At 38.8% G+C, this 16,282-nt stretch overlaps 1 protein-coding gene across 3 annotated transcripts; it reads left to right on the top strand.

Annotated features, from left to right (window-relative positions):
* The first annotated feature begins 756 nt into the window (after positions 1-756).
* pmt (phosphoethanolamine methyltransferase) lies at positions 757-9,113 on the top strand. 3 transcript variants are annotated; one of them, XM_086158276.1, is made up of 12 exons: positions 757-914; positions 1,790-1,961; positions 2,467-2,622; positions 4,335-4,471; positions 4,630-4,784; positions 4,899-5,087; positions 5,884-5,973; positions 6,063-6,152; positions 6,256-6,378; positions 6,502-6,633; positions 7,064-7,180; positions 7,768-9,113. In XM_086158276.1, exons 1-12 carry the CDS (start codon positions 905-907, stop codon positions 7,879-7,881), a joined length of 1,485 nt encoding a protein of 494 aa, XP_086014402.1. In that variant the 5' UTR covers positions 757-904; the 3' UTR covers positions 7,882-9,113. The 3 variants fall into 3 exon arrangements, 2 of the variants coding, with proteins under 2 accessions (XP_086014402.1, XP_086014403.1); XR_015107024.1 differs by lacking the exon at positions 7,768-9,113 and having other exon boundaries at positions 6,462-6,633; XM_086158277.1 differs by lacking the exon at positions 6,063-6,152.
* Positions 9,114-16,282: the final 7,169 nt, after the last annotated feature.

Genomic DNA, 16,282 nt, shown 5'->3' on the forward strand with positions numbered 1-16,282 from the left:
TTAAAAAAATGGTGAAAGAAAAAGAAAAAAAGATGCATAAACAAGAATCAAATTTCTGTTACTTTGCTATTGCATTATGTTAGCAATTTCACAAAAACTGATAAACCGTGAACATTGCCCTCCAAGTGGGGGTTGTTTACGAGAGGTCTTGCAACAAAAAAAGGCCGGAATATTTGAAAGTTCAACTTGCATTATGGTTTAAAGCCATATGGGCGGACAAGAGGTCTTGATAATCAGTATATGTAGTAAAAAAAATAAAAGTAAACTCTAATAAACTGTGATAATAAGCAATATGTTGACGAATGTATTGATTTTTACATTGCACTGAAAGTCCTGAAAAAAAGGTCAGTCATTGGGCCAAAAAAGGTTTTCTACAGTATTTTCTACAGGGTTGTAAATCGCTTAAATGAATAAAAATAAAAGGCTTTCAAATCATCTCCCAAATGAGAAACTGGCTGTCTATAATTCAGAGTCAGAATCGAACAGTAAATGTGTCATTAGCCGTGACTTTTGAGACCTTTCATTTTTTTTTTGAGAATTAGAAAGAAAGACAGAAAGAAAGAAAGGAAGGAAGGAAGGAAGGAAGGAAGGAAGGAAGGAAGGAAGGAAGGAAGGAAGGAAGGAAGTGTATTCCCAGTGGTGCCTGTACCTCCATCATTGCACTTTGCCCCGCCGGTCGCGGTTCCCGCCCCCAGCCTGGAGCAGAAACAACCAAACTCACGTCCCACCTTGTGACTCCCTCACCAAGTCATGGAATATAAAGATCCATCACCTCTGAAGAGATATTTGGTTCACAGATGTTGGTCGCTCCACTTGTTACCCCCCACCCTACGTATAGCCTGAGATTAAAAGAATAATAACACCATTAAATTTAAAATTACATTTCAACTCGACAAGAAGAGCCATGGATAGAGGTATGAGGGATTCTCTTACAATCTGTATTTACAGAGGATTGTTGAAAATGTGGTAGAAATAACCATTGGTGCGTTGGAATGAGGTGTTTCTCTCTCACCCCTTTCACACTCTGCAGACGTGTGTGTGTGTGTGTGTGTGTGTGTGTGTGTGTGTGTGTGTTTGTGTGTGTGTGTGTATGTGTGTGTGCGTGTGTTTGAATAACTCGATTATAGATTTAAAATACATTTTAACAGCTACTCATACATAAACAGCAAAGTAAGTTGTCTTTTTTTCTTGTCCTTGCTAAATTCCTCTCTCTATATTATCATATTTAATTATTATTTGAATAGGCAGTGTACTCTATGATAGGTAACTACAGCAAAATTGTATTGAGATTAATTCAAACATAAATAAATGCACTATTGGAAAGAAAAGTGCAGTGAGAACTGGAAATTCGTCATTAAAACGGGAAACATGGCGTGAATGATGAGACATTTTTTTTGGCTTTATCTTAACTTTGTGTCAAAACAGTTCTCTAGGGTGCACATTATGTTATAAATGTTAACATGATTAAAATACATTTTTGGGATGATTAGGATTGATAATTTTTTGTAACAGTCATTTAAGTCAAAGTCAACTTTATTGTCAATACAGCCATATGTTCACACATACAGCATTGAAATAGCGCTACTCTAAGACCTACGGTGCAAAAGTACAAAAAATTATAAATAATTTGTCTAAAAAAAAAACAATGAGAAGTTATGCTGAGGTAGTTATGGTTAAAATGCAATTTTCTTTTCACTTAAATTTAACTTTTGCTTCAAGTTCAATTATTAATTTCCATTTTTGACTGACTGTACAGATCGTATACATCTCGGTTTCTTGCGTTTTACAGTGCGTGATGACATGACAGAGTTTTGGAGGGAGCACTCCCAGGTTGCCACGGTGGAGGAGATGATGCTGGACTCTCACGCCAATGAGCTGACACAGGAGGAGCTGCCGGAGATCCTCTCTCTGCTGCCCAGCCTGGAGGGATGTAAAGTTTTGGAGCTCGGTGCCGGTATTGGGTGAGCAGACAGCGCCGGTTCGCTCTGAATAGGTCACTGCAAATCTTCATCTGGCTTCTCTTTAGATATTCAGAAGTGTATTTTTGTTGCAGAAGTAGCTTAGGATTTAGATCATTCAAATGTAAAAAAAAAAAAAAAAAAACTTTGGGTGGTGGATCAGTGTCAGGAGAAAATTATTTCTGAATAGATTTATGTCCTAATTACAATAAAATCTAACAATAAATATTAGGTTAGATGGAAAAAGCAGTGGCTATGATAAGTATTGGAATACACTGATTTTTGGAGGCGTTTTGTATTCGGAGACGCACCTTTGGCGTTCACAGGAAATGGGGCAGTTGCAAAGTATAAGCCACATCTCCTGAGATCGCTGAGATTTCTGCCCTTTCTAAGTTTACATTCAAAGATAACTGACAACATAGACCGAACATTAGGTTTTTAGAATAAAATAATCAACTAATTGGGCTGATGAAGCCTTTGATGAAATTTCTAAAATTTGTCTCCACAGACGTTTCACAAGCCACTTGGTGACCAAAGCCGAGCACGTGACAGCTGTTGACTTCATGGAAACTTTTGTGAAAAAGAACAGGGAAATTAATGGACACCATAGCAATGTTACCTTTGTCCAAGAAGATGTTACAAAACTGGATCTCCCCAAGAGCAGGTGTGTGTTGACATTTCTGTAAAATATTAAGCAAACTCACATTCAGCAGGTCATTGGACACCACTAAAAATTAAAAAAAAAATCTAAGAATGCTAAAAAATGGAAATTTCATGTATAATTTTGCAATAGCAAATACTACAGGTTCAGATGACGCACCGATTTAACCCTCTCTTTTTTTGGGATGTCTCAACCTGAATGTACTGAACTGTCAGAATTCACACAAACTGACTTTCACATGGCTAGATACAATTTTGAAACTGATTGAAACATTTCATGCATTTTAACAGTTAAGAAAAAGTTCACAAACTATCAATTTTTTGCAACATACATGATTTGATAATTTATCAGTGTCCGTCATGATGATTCGATTCTTTGCAGATGACATTGTGATCTGTAGTGAGAGCAGAAAACAGGTGGAGGAAAATCTAGAGAGGTGGAGGTATGCTCTAGAAAAGAGAGGAATGAAAGTTAGTCGCAGCAAGACAGAATATATGCGTGTGAACGAGAGGAAGTCGGGTGGAAGCGTGAAGCTACGTGACGCAACAGTCTAGAGCGACGTAGAGTGTACGTAGGGTACTGTGGGATAGAAGACTATCGGCCAGAATGAAAGGAAAGGTGTACGAGACAGTGGTGAGACTAGTGATGCTGTATGGACTAGAAATTGTTACAATGACAAAAAGACAGGAGGCAGAACTAGAGGTCGCAGAGATGAAGATGTTGAGGTTCCCTTTGAGAGTGACCAGGATGGATAGGATCAGGAATGAGGAACAGCACATGTCAAATGTTTTGGAGAGAAGGTCAGAGAAGCCAGACTGAGATGGTTGGGTCATTAGTGAGGAGGGATATTGAATATATTGGTAGACAGATGCTGGAATTGGAGCTGCCGGGCAAGAGGTCTTGAGGAAGACCAAAGAGACGATTTATAGACGTAGTGAGGGAGGATATGAAGGTAGCTGGTGTGAGAGAGGAGGATACAAGGGTTAGATGGAGATGGTGGATTTGCTGTGGTGACCACTAAAGGGAAAAGCTGAAAGGAGAAGAAGAAGTCATGATGATTTGATTGTCTTTTGTAGGGTCTGCCAAATGGGGTTGCACCTTTTGTTGTTTGGTAATTCATTCTCAGTGGATAATCATACCCCGAACTCTCCATAGGTATGGATGAGAGAGACTGAATGAGTGTATTCAGTATCATGTGGCCCAATGATCCACTGGTGATTGGCCTTGGAAGTGCCCTGCCTCTCACCCCTAGCCTGCTGGGACCTGCTGCAGCACACCTGCAACCCTGTGTGCAGGATTCTCAGTATAGACAATGATTGAATGAATGAATGAATGAATGAATGAATGAATGAATGAATGAATGAATGAGATCTTTGGAAATGTCAAAGTAAGTTTCAACTAATTTTCATGGAAGTGGCAAAGGGCCTTACGCAGTCCATCTCATAAGTCACAAAAATGAAAATGTTTATATTTGACAATGCTGATCAGACTTACATTGGCCTGTTACAAACAGGCAATTTTTGTTACATATCAAACTTTTGAGTATTCACTCATTACTCAATAAAAAAAGGAACTTGTGCCCTTCTGGTCCATTTTAGGGGTACTTTTGATGTTTGATTTCAAGCCATTGGGAATTTACTAGCCTTGTTCTTCTGTCTTAGACCATATTGATCGATATTTGATTCAGTTATCTCATGTGCATATATTCTCCTCAGCATTGACCTAATTTTCTCCAACTGGCTGCTGATGTATCTGAGTGATACAGAAGTAAAATCATTAGCAGAGAATATGCTAAGTTGGTTGCAGCCTGGAGGCATACTTTTCTTCAGAGAGTCGTGTAACCATCACTCAGGTATTTGCCAAAAAAATCAAACGTACACACTTGTGATGCATGAAAACAATGTTTGTGGGTTTTCAGAAAAACCCTTTTTTTTTTCACTGACTTCAAAACAAAATTATTCATTGTGAATTTTTGTAAATTTTCACCTTTAAATTACACATTTCAACAAGGGGACTACAAAAGGAACTTCAACCCCACCTGCTACCGCAGTGAAGCTGAGTACAACCATCTGATATCATTAAGCGAGCAAGTTGATGATAAACCAGAGGGCCAGAAATATGGTTTTGATATTATACTCAAACGGAAAGTTCATACATATATCAAGGTAGAGTTTTTACGTCTGTCAATGTGTTAAAGGCGTTTAAACTAAATAACATGAAAGTGTATGCTGTGTCTTTCCCCTCCGCCTCTCCATCGACATCCTACCTGCATATTCCAGGTGAAAAACAATCCAAATCAGGTCTGTTGGATGCTGCAGAAGGTTGCCCGTTCCTCAGACAGCCAGAAGGAATTCATAACATTTCAGCAATTCCTGGACAACAAGCAGTACACCAGCCAAGGCATCTTACGTTATGAGAAAATATTTGGCCATGGTTATGTCAGCACAGGTGGCCACACCACCACCAAGGTAGGAACAGAATCTTGAAATATCCAAATTAGGCGATGAAAATAATCAATGTGCACTTCTAAGAATGCATATAATAATAACAATGATAAGTCTAATACAAGGGGGATTATTTAATACTTTTTTAAAAAGAAATGGGATTAAATGATTAAAAGGAATGCAGATGCTGGTACAAATGTTGTAGCACAAAAAAAACAATAATGTGTCTTTCAATTATGAGACAAATAACTATTCTTTGTCCGTGCAGGTAAAGCCAAAGTAGCCTTTATCATAACGTCACAAGCAGTTGACTCTGTACTCTTGTTCTTGAATGATTCTTGAATGTCTGGGATTCACTTTTTTCAATTGATTCGCTCCTTTCGGTTACATCCAGTTTATTTTGTCTTATTTAAATTTGACCAGCCCATCAGACAGTGTGGAATTTAGCGCCTGCCACAATTTACCTCAGAACTACACCAATTACTCAATATAAAAATTCAAATATTTATCAAATTACAAACATCATATTTCCATGATTATTGTCATAATTTAATGAGCCATCTACAAACCAGCTTATTCCAAAATCCAATCTGTCGGGGGTTTTCCAAGTCTCCCAACACAACCATGTAATCACATACAGGAACATTTCTGACCTGAAGATAAATAAACATTAACATTCTGACACCCTGTTATGTTTCAATGTCACAAAGATTTAAGCTTGTTGAGTTGTAATACATCATATATGAATAGACCGTACTGGTCAAAACATCGTTGGAATAATTCCTTTTGGGACGATGGATGATGTACTGGCTCTTTACAGGAGTTTGTTGATCTGCTCAACCTGAAGCCTGGCCAGAAGGTTTTGGATGTTGGCTGCGGGATCGGGGGTGGAGATTTCTACATGGCAAAGGTAAGAGCAAGAGGGTTTGCCACATTTATAGTTAGACATTGACTATAAGGGTTTTGATATCAACAATAGTGGATATGCTTATTTTCCAGACATTTGGAGTTGAGGTTCATGGGTTGGACTTGTCAGAAAACATGATCGATATAGCTTTGGAGAGGGCAAGGACAGAGAACCTGTCATCGGTATATCAAAACGATTTCATTGAATTATATTTGTTTTATGTTTTCAGAAATGAATTTACTTAAAAAGCCATTCATATTTCTGTTATAAATATTGCTACCGTAGGTCCACTTTGAGTTGGCCGATGTCACAAAGAGGACTTTCCAAGCAGGTTCCTTTGACGTAATCTACAGCAGGGACACCATCTTGCACATAGCTGACAAACTCAATGTCTTCAAGCGCTTCCATGTGAGCATTTTCACAGCCTGTTTTTTTTTTTTTTTTTTCATTTTCTTGTTTAATTTAATTCAAAGTTTCTCTTGCATTTATAGGAAATTGTTCTCACTCGCACCGCTTGCTCTTTGTATTCAGTCATGGTTAAAACCAGGAGGTCAGTTGCTAATCAGTGACTACTGCTGCGGCGAGAAGCCCTGGATGCCACAATTTGAGGCTTATGTCAAACAGAGATCCTATATTCTTCACACACCGTCAGAGTATGGAGAGGTAAATGTTTTATTTCTTGCATGTTAGTAATTGCGGGTAATGAATTCAGGGGGACCTGCCAGGGTTGGTCAATGAACAGAGGAACTTAGAGACTCCATAAAAAAAGAACAGCTAATAACGGCTCTAAAAAAGGCTCATGCATATAGCTTTCCTTGTGGATGAGATACAAGACAAAATGAAATGATCTGCACCACAGCACTATAAACAATATAGCATTTAAAGTGTTTTATGAGCACTGTGCTATTTGTTTCATCCTTCTGGGAGCATCTGATGGCAGTTTAGAGAGAAGGGAGAGGCTAATGTGGAACCTGACACAGTCTAACGCTCCAGAACTTTTCTTTTTAAACCAGAGAGATGTTGTTTTTTTTCTATAAATCGATGATTTGTCATTCATGTATAATTTCTGTTTCCTTCTTTGCCATTTGAACAGATAATTCGAGAGGCTGGGTTCTCCAACATTCAAGCAGAAGACCGGACGAGCCAGTTTATTCGAGTGATTCAGACAGAGCTGCAGAGATGTGAGACAATCAAATCTAATTTCATTGAAGTGAGTACTTGTAAACAAACTGTGCATGCAGTGTCTCACACACACACACACACACACACACATAAACACGCACTTTTCAGTCTTCTCAGTCTGACTGACATCAACATGTCTCTGTTTTCACCCTAACATTCAAAGTCCATTCTCTCAGTCTGTCTTTTGCCTTTTCTAATTCCTCTATTCCTCGAGACAAACCTTCCTCCTCTCCTTCTTTGACCTTCAGTTGCCCAATTTCCACCAGTAGCCTGTAGGTTATCAGAAATGTTGCGAGAACATATTAACCCAGACCTCAACTGATCCGCTACGAAAGATATAGATTTGATTTGCATATTTAGTCTGGCACATCAATTACATCAATTTTCCTTGATGACACAAAACTTTGCATTCATCCAGGCATGGGATCAACATAAAGAGAACACTAGCTTGTGCCCCCTTGGGGCTGAGCTCATTAGAATAAGAATAAATATGCAAATGTTACTTTTCACCAATGCAGAGCATCTTAGATCATGCTGTTAACAAGACTAAATTGGCTGAAACCAACAATGCATTGCACTTCGGATAAGTGGTTTTGATACCCTTCTCTCACATAGGAATTCTCTGAAGAGGACTATTCTGCAATAGTGAACAGCTGGGGAGCAAAGCTGAAACACTCCAGCAACGGAGACCACCGATGGGGACTATTTCATGCCAGGAGGACTGAGTGATTATGCAAGGAATATTGAACTTTTTAGTGCAAAATAGTACCAGAAATGACCATTTTCCTATGTTTTTATCATATAACATAACTGTTTGTGGGATTTTCTTAAAAAAATCAAAAAAATCAGAGTCATCAGAAATTCAAGGCAATTTATTTGATTCATTTATGTTTTATTTCCCAAAATGGATGGTGTCATTAAAAATGATTATCAGATTTCATTGTGGCAACTGGAGCGATGAAACACCTTCAAGGAGATAAACTAGGTCCAGTTGCCAGGATAAGATTTGACAATTATTTGACCATGAAATTGATGACTGCGAACCTTAACAGATACATATAGAAATAGATAATTTCAACAATGAATGGGCAAACTGTTTTAGAATTTGATATGAATATGCTAAATATGATCCGAAAAACCTCCAGTTTGATGCAACACCTGCAAAGCGCATGATCTAATTCTACATGTCAGCAGCTGTAACTGGTTATAGATCTCCTCTTAGACAACATTATAAGTCCACCAGCCTTCAACATGTTAATGTTACTTACATCAGTCCTGACACTTTTCAAACTGTAATTGAATCAAAGGTGTTTTAACTTCTAGCACCTGAGGACTTGTACGTTATAGTACTACATAACCGTAATCATAAAAACACCAGCATTTTCAACCAAAATAGATATTTATTATACATAGGTATTAGCTCAAATTCACATAATCAGAATTGTGTTTTTTAAGCATTAATCATCCTTCCAATCATACACCTTAGGTCACAGGGTTTACCCTTTTTTAGTTTAAAAAGTATGTCTCAATCTGTAAACATACTTTTAGGTCTTATCAATAAAACTCCAAGATGACGTAAAGATATAATGCTCTCATTTTTATAAAATTGTTGTATAAGGAGGGTTAGATGTTATTTATGCTATGTATAAACAAAATATGGGTTGCATTTTTTTCAATGATCAACTGCAAAGAAAACGAAATCACAGTTCCGCATGGAACAAAACGTTTTGAACATTTTTAAGCAAAATACTCGGCAAACCAAAAATGCCGTCCTCTGTCTTTGTGCTGTCATCCTTTTCTGGCGCTTGCAGTCACTTATTAGGAGCGATAAAATTATTCAAACACGTTTTATTTGGAAGTTACAAGATCACCATAATCTTCAAATATAAAATTGCATTCTGAAAATGAACAAAACTAAAATAAAATACATTTTAATCGAATACTTGTTAATTATTTCAAAAGCCACAGGCTGCAGAGGGATCAAAGAGCCGCAGGTTGCCGACCCCTGGCCAAGACCAACAGTAACAACAAAAAAGAAGCTTGCTGTAAAATGCCAGTTCATGGGACATGAGATCAGACATGAGGGAAAAGCTGCAGTTCCCCCGAGATGTCCAGACAAACTGGATGCTGGATGTGGTCAGAAGAGGCAAAGAGGATAATTCTCATCGAACTTATAATCCAATGGGAGGAAGGATGTGATCAAGCCTTGGAAAGAAAAGGGCAAAACACCAAGACCTCTTGGAGGACTGCAGGGGAAAAGGTTGGGAGGCATGGCTGTTCGTAAATAGGCTGCAGAGGGTTCCCTGCAAAGTCAGTATGGAAGCTGCTCACAGCCATAAGATTGACAGGAGGGGAGAGAAAGATAGCAGCTTGCAGGACAGGGATGCAGCAGAGAGAGTCTCCTGCTGGTTATAGAACAGGAGGGGCAGATTTAAGCTAGAAGCCCAAAGGATAAGACGGGCACCGACATGGCTACCACTGCTGACCCACTGTTGGAAGAGTGTTACTGTTCACGGTCGGAACAACCGATGGTCAAAGGGCACCGTCTGATGATATCGACTCCCCGTGGCCGAGGCTCCGTTCACCAACAGTGAATGAAGAAGAGATGTATATTCAGTATGTCTATTACAATAGTGTGACATAAGAGTTGAGGTTTCAAGCAATCAATTTCTAACCACACTAAAGATATGAAAGAAGGAAATGCTCAAAATGCCTCCAGATGAAAAGAACTGTTAAAAAGACTTCTAACTTTGTAAACTAATTTTATGGGATATGAGGTTTTGAATTAAAAATGATGCAGCCACAACTCAAAGCTTTGCTCCAACCCCAGGGTACAAAGATTATCCATTATGCTTTGAAACAAACAAAGGCTAATGCAATATAAGGGCATGTTTAACAGAAAGTTGCTGTGACCTTTTGCTTTACAAAAACATTTATATTTTTATGAACATGAATGCATCATATTGGAAACTATAATCAGTCAGATTTAATACATTTAATCAAAACTCCTCCAATGTAGATTTTTCCACTGCAGTGTCACTATATAAAATTTCAGCGATCTCAGTCCTGTCTCCTGCACATAAGCTTAAAAATGCCTTTCTAAAGGGAATTCGGCAATTACACATATAAATACATGCGGATAAGCGACAACCTCACCTGGACCCTCAACACCACGCAAACTGTCAAGAGGGCTCAACAGCGGCTGTACTCCTTGAGGAGGCTGAGGAGGTTTTGCATGTCACCTAAGATCCTCAGCACCTTCTACAGCTGCAGTGTTGAGAGCATCCTGACCAGCTGCATCACTGTGTGGTACGGCAGCACCACCGCTCTGCACCGCAGACGCCTGCAGCGAGTGATAAAGACCGCAGGGAGGATCACCAGAACCCCACTGGCTTCTCTGCAGAGCATCTACCACCACAGAGTCCACAGGAGAGCTGCCTCCATCAGCAATGACCACATCCATCCTCAACATGGACTGATCACACACCCTCTGGCCGGAGGTACAGCTGTGTGAAATGTAGAACGACCGACTGAAGAACTCATTGTACCGGACTGCCATCAGACTCCTAAACAGCTGACGCTTGTTTTTCTTTTTCTGTATTTCACATGCAGCACTGCATGTAACTACTGCCAATTAACTGATCTCATCCTTGCACCTGCACTTTGTGAGTTAACACCAAGCTGCACTCAATGGTTTACTTGCATTGCCAACATCTTTCATATTTATTATAATGTTTGCACAACCTATTTATTTTCATTACATATCCAAATGCACTGCGGACAGCAAAGTACAAATTACATTGAATGGGGAAACCCATTTCCACACTGTGCATATGACAATAAACATTTTGAATCTTGAATCTTGAATCATATGTCTTTGGAAAGCAAAGATAATGTGGTGGCCAGTCAGACGCTGCTAATACCCATTACTGTGCTTTCAGCTCTCGGGATGGAAGGTAGTGGAATGCACAATTAAGTAGCTTTCTAAAAATAAACCTTAGGTGAAAAGGAAGTCATTTGAAATCAAATCCATCAAAAAGGTTCTGCTCTGAAATATGACCAGGCAATTAAGTATATTAAAAGAAATAGCTCATATTATTCAAGCAACAGTCTCCATAATAATAATTTTTGCATAATCATTTTAGCATGATTACACATGGAAGCTGAGTTAAACAATTCACCTCATATGTAAAAATCAACAGAAATAAAAAAACATATATGTGATTTATTGCCAATTTAAATATATTAACATTTTTTGGAGGAACAGGCTCACATGGGATATATTCTACAGCATTTATATAGAATACATTTTAAACATATTGAGAATCCAATTATGTGTATCATCTGCAACATCTGATGCATCCTTGTTAAAAAAAAAAAAAATCATGGCAACTGGACTTGAATTTCTTCCCTTGAAGATGTTTCACCTCTCCTCTGAGAGGCTTCTTCAGTTCTGAGGAAGAACCACCGTTAGACAAAATTGCAATGTCTGACAAAGGACTTCACACAATTCCCACAATAATCATTTATCGATCCATTAAAAAAAAAAAAAAAGTTACAAAATAAAAGTAAAAGACAAATTGATTACATTCTCAAATGTTTGGGCCACAAAGAATAGCAAAAGCACTCCCATTCTGTAAAGGATAAGAAATGCTAATAAGCAGTTACTTTGGATTTATTTGCGTGCAAAAATAGAAGCACCAGATATGATGATGAGGCACTGATGCATATTGTTATAGTAAAGCTAGTTATATATTGTGGCAACCCAGGGTTACAACAGGCAAATAGAGTAATCACTTTTTCAGGGATCTTTTCCTTCCAGCTACTCCCCTAAGGCATCGCCATGGTGAATCAACCTCCTCCATCTAACCTCATTCTCTATCCACTTCTCTCAAACCAAATAACTTCATGTCCTTTTGGACTTGAAAAATCATTCTTCTAGGATACTATCCTTTGATTCAACGCACTTGTCATAACAACCATACAATGACAGGAAAAACCTTAAGAGTAATTAACAAAGCAAACAGTGTCCACATTCTGCCCACCCATCTTGCAAAATTACAGCTGGGGTAAGTACATAATATGTACATATATACAGGGCGCCCACATAAACACCTAGACTTTCAGGTGTTAAAAAGATAAGGTTGCATGGGTGGTTACAGGAATATATATAGTAACTATTCTTGATCAGCTTGTGCAGTTGAAGAAGGCGGTATTGATTTGGCAAACATACATGATAGCGCCACAAGACCATAACAGGTCTTCACTGTCAGGTTGTCCTTACACATTGATGCTACAGGTGGCAGTAAGACCTGGGACTGGGAACATTGGGAGAGTGGCAGGAGAAATGCAGGATGAGGAAAAAACAAAAAACATTTCCCATAGTCTCAATCAGTCATTCAATCCCTTCCTCTAGCTAGTTGACAACCCACAGAACCAGCAGCAGGAAAGACATAATCTCTTTTTATTCCCGTAAGACATGGAAACCGATGGTTGATATGGGCAACCAGCTGTTTTTTCCATCTGAGTTCACACAAACAAGTCTAAGGCCAACCATTGTGATGTCCACAACTGCCATGGTCCTTATCATCAGTCTCTCAGCCCTGTGGTTGGAAGGCTTACCAGAACATGAATGCAAGTGGATTAAGTTGTGAGCCAGCAGATAGAGAAATAAATGCATGTTAATAGCGAATACAACACAAGCCTGTATGTTGTTTTTGTTTTTGGACTGAGTTAATAAAAAGGTCTTAAAAACAACAAAGGCTTCATGAAGGCATTAGTAACACAGTTTCAGTTTTTAATGTGCTTTGCATTACTGGCTTGATACAGCGTCATTTTCTTCTCTGGTTTTTAGATGTTTGGTCAATATTTATTTCACAAAATCTTTTAACTGTGACTGGAGTCAGAAAGAGGAGGTGATTTTTGTGCGAAAGCCAAAAAACATCAACCACTGGCATCATGACTTACCATAAGAACCAGTCCATTAAGGCCTGTGAGACAGTGGGTGCTGAGTTGCAAGTTCAGCTTGTATACATGGATAATATTGCATACAGTTTGTAATGAATATCTGTCTGTAGATGTTTCCCTCATTTACCTTCCACAATCCCTTGCTCAATGGGCAGGAGTTGCGGGGTCACAGGCGTCATTGAATGTACCTTTCTTAAACATGCTCACAATCAGCAAGACTCTCAATGCATGAAAGAATCACAGTCCATTTTCAGCAAAAGGCTGTTCGTAGATATGTTGTTAAAACTGCAGGAGGACACTAGAGAACCCAGAGGAAACCCATACAAACACAGGTAGACCATGCAAACTCCAAATTCCCCTGTCGGAATTGAACCTTCCCCCAAAAGTTTCCCTGAAAAACGGTGACCATAGCAGAAGAACTGTCGACACAAAGTTGTTGCCACAGGGAAATAAGTTGGATGCGCATTATATGCATTTGCTTTTGCTGTAAAAAAAAAAAAAAAGATTGCACTCATTTAAATTTGGAATTGTTTAATTTAAATTGGCCCATGTCTCCCCAAGCCTGCCTTGGGGGGGCACGAAGCAGTGTCTCCCTGAGCCGGTCCCAAGCCCGGATAAATGCAGAGGGATGCGTCAGGAAGGGCATCCAGCGTAAAACTTTTGCCAAAACCAAACATGCGAATCACATCCTCTCTCACTATGTCCATAAATCATCTCTTTGGTCTTCCTCTAGACCTCCTGCATGCAAGCTTCAATTCCATCATCTGTCCACCGATATACTCACTATCCCTCCTCTGTACATGACTGAACCATCTCAGTCTGACTTCTCTGACCTTCTCTCCAAAACATCTATTGCGTTTTCCTTCCTGATCCTATCTATCCTTCCAGAGCATACCTCTTCCTCTCAAGATTTTCATCAACCTGCTCCCTGCTCTCACTACAGATCGCAATGTCTTCTGCAAACATCATGGTCCATGGAGATTCCTGTCTAGCCTCATCTGTCAGCTTGTCCATCACCACTGCAAACTAGAAGGGGCTCAGAGCTGATCCCTGATGGAGTCTCACCTCCACCTTGAACTTCTATGTTACCCCTATAGCAAACCTCACCATTATCTCACAGCTGGCATACATGTCCTGCACCACTCTAACATACTTCTCTGCCACTCCAGACTTCCTACCAGAGTTTCTCTCTCAGCACCCTATCGTATGCTTTTTCAGGGACTACAAAAGGGGTGAAAATATCAAATGAAAACTATAAAACAAAGAGAATTTTCCATAAATCTGCCATAAATTGTGAAATTTAAGGTCACCATGACCTGCCCAGACCAGTTTCTTGGGTGTTTTCATTATATGTAAATCCTAATCTGAAGATACACAGAAAATACTAAGGAATATTCTACCCGACCTCAGCCCTGCACTTTATCTCTTGGCAGTGTTCCAGCTCAGTGGGTGTTTGTCCTGAGTCTAGAAGCTGCATGGGGGCTAAAGGAGCAGATCGAGGGACCCGAATCCTGGGAGGAGTGTGTTGATACACAGAGCAGAAAAAGTGCCAAAGAAAATGTGACCAGAAAGATAACAGGTATGTGTTCCAGACTGATATGTGCTTGAACTTAAACACAATGCCTGAATGAGAGCATTCTTTTGTTTAATGAATTATAACAGTCAGTTTATTTACAACAATGGATGTGATGACAGTGAATTTTAAATATACGTAAAACTATGGGGTATTATGAATGAGTTCATGATATTTTTGCAAAATGAAAATCTTTGCTTCCCTCACTGGCCTTAACTGGCATCAACTCTAACACCTGATATTGATGACTTCCTGAAGAAGAGCTTGGATAATAATTTTTCATTTTACCTTCCTTAAATTTACTGTTTTCTTATCTCTTTACAACTTTGTTGTATGTATAGATGCACTCTTTGTATGCCCACATCTTTACGTATCCTTGAGTGTAAAGAAAGGCATGCATTATTATTATTATCATTATTGTTGTTGGTGGTGTTGTTGTTATCATGGAATGTGTTTGGGGAAAGATTTTGCCATGAACTGAATATTTTACATTGTCAATATAATAATTTGAACACATGCACATCATCATGCTTATGATGCCAATGATGTTGATTTAATAAAAAACTTAAAAAATACTACTGCTGCGTGCTGTAGTTCTTCAGTATCCCCTTTCTGCCACAGGGTAGCAGTGAAAGTCCATCACAATAAAGCTGCTTCATAGTGAACCTGGGAGACATTGGAAAGCAGTTACAAGCGATAAAGTTCATGGCTGCTGAGGCACTGACTTCATCACAATCTGATTCATGAATATGGAAATGTAGTTCATATAGCAAATGTGATTCAACATTTTAATAACGACATACAGAAAGACAGCGATACAATCTTAGTGCAGAGCATGCCGGCAGTCAGCCGTCATTGTGCAATCTACCTTGAGGTTAAAAAGTCTGCGGCTTCATTGCAAGTCTCTTCTCATTATTTGAACAGTAAATGTGAAAATCCAGTGATTTTGAATAAAAAACTACCTAAAACTAGTCAAGTTAAATGAAAAATATAAATTTTTTTAAAAATTAGATGAGATGAGATGAGATGAGATGAGATGAGATGAGATGAGATGAGATGAGATGAGATGAGATGAGATGAGATGAGATGGTACGGTACTTTGATGATCCCATGCTTGGGAAATTGTTTAGCAGCAGCGGAAAGACATACAAGGACTGTATAGTGACAAATTAGCTGAAAATGAAAGTAAAAATAAAATTAAATTAAATCAACTTGGAAGTGTAAAAGTATAAAGTATAATCTATAAAATAATAACAATAAGTCTCTCCATATTTACCAACACACAGGAATAAATAATGAACTAAGTGGCAATGTGACTGATTAGTCTTATTGTATAGGCTTATGGCATGAGGTAGGAAAGATTTACTGTATCTCTCCGTTCGACAACGGAGCCATAACTGTCTGTTGGAGAAGCTGCTCCACTGTCAATCCGGTGTGAGGTGGAGGAGCTGGTCCAGGCTGGTCATGGACTACAGTTTCTTAAGCATCCTCATTTCCATCATGGTCTCAAAGTTCTCCATCCTGTGACCAATCACAGAGCCTATGGATTTACTTGTGCCATCAAACACATTAAAGAATATGTGTGATATC

This window comes from Fistularia commersonii, chromosome 13 (genome assembly GCF_037954325.1).
Source record: "Fistularia commersonii isolate RoL2024-O1a breed Wild chromosome 13, RoL_Fcom_v1.0, whole genome shotgun sequence".
NCBI classification, from domain to species: Eukaryota; Metazoa; Chordata; class Actinopteri; order Syngnathiformes; family Fistulariidae; genus Fistularia; species Fistularia commersonii.

What these genes read in the sequence shown, in the direction of transcription:
- pmt (XM_086158276.1), top strand. An exon ending in GTCGTGTAACCATCACTCAG is followed by an intron (nt 4,472 to 4,629) that starts GTATTTGCCAAA and finishes CATTTCAACAAG; the next exon opens with GGGACTACAAAAGGAACTTC. An exon ending in GTGGCCACACCACCACCAAG is followed by an intron (nt 5,088 to 5,883) that starts GTAGGAACAGAA and finishes GGCTCTTTACAG; the next exon opens with GAGTTTGTTGATCTGCTCAA.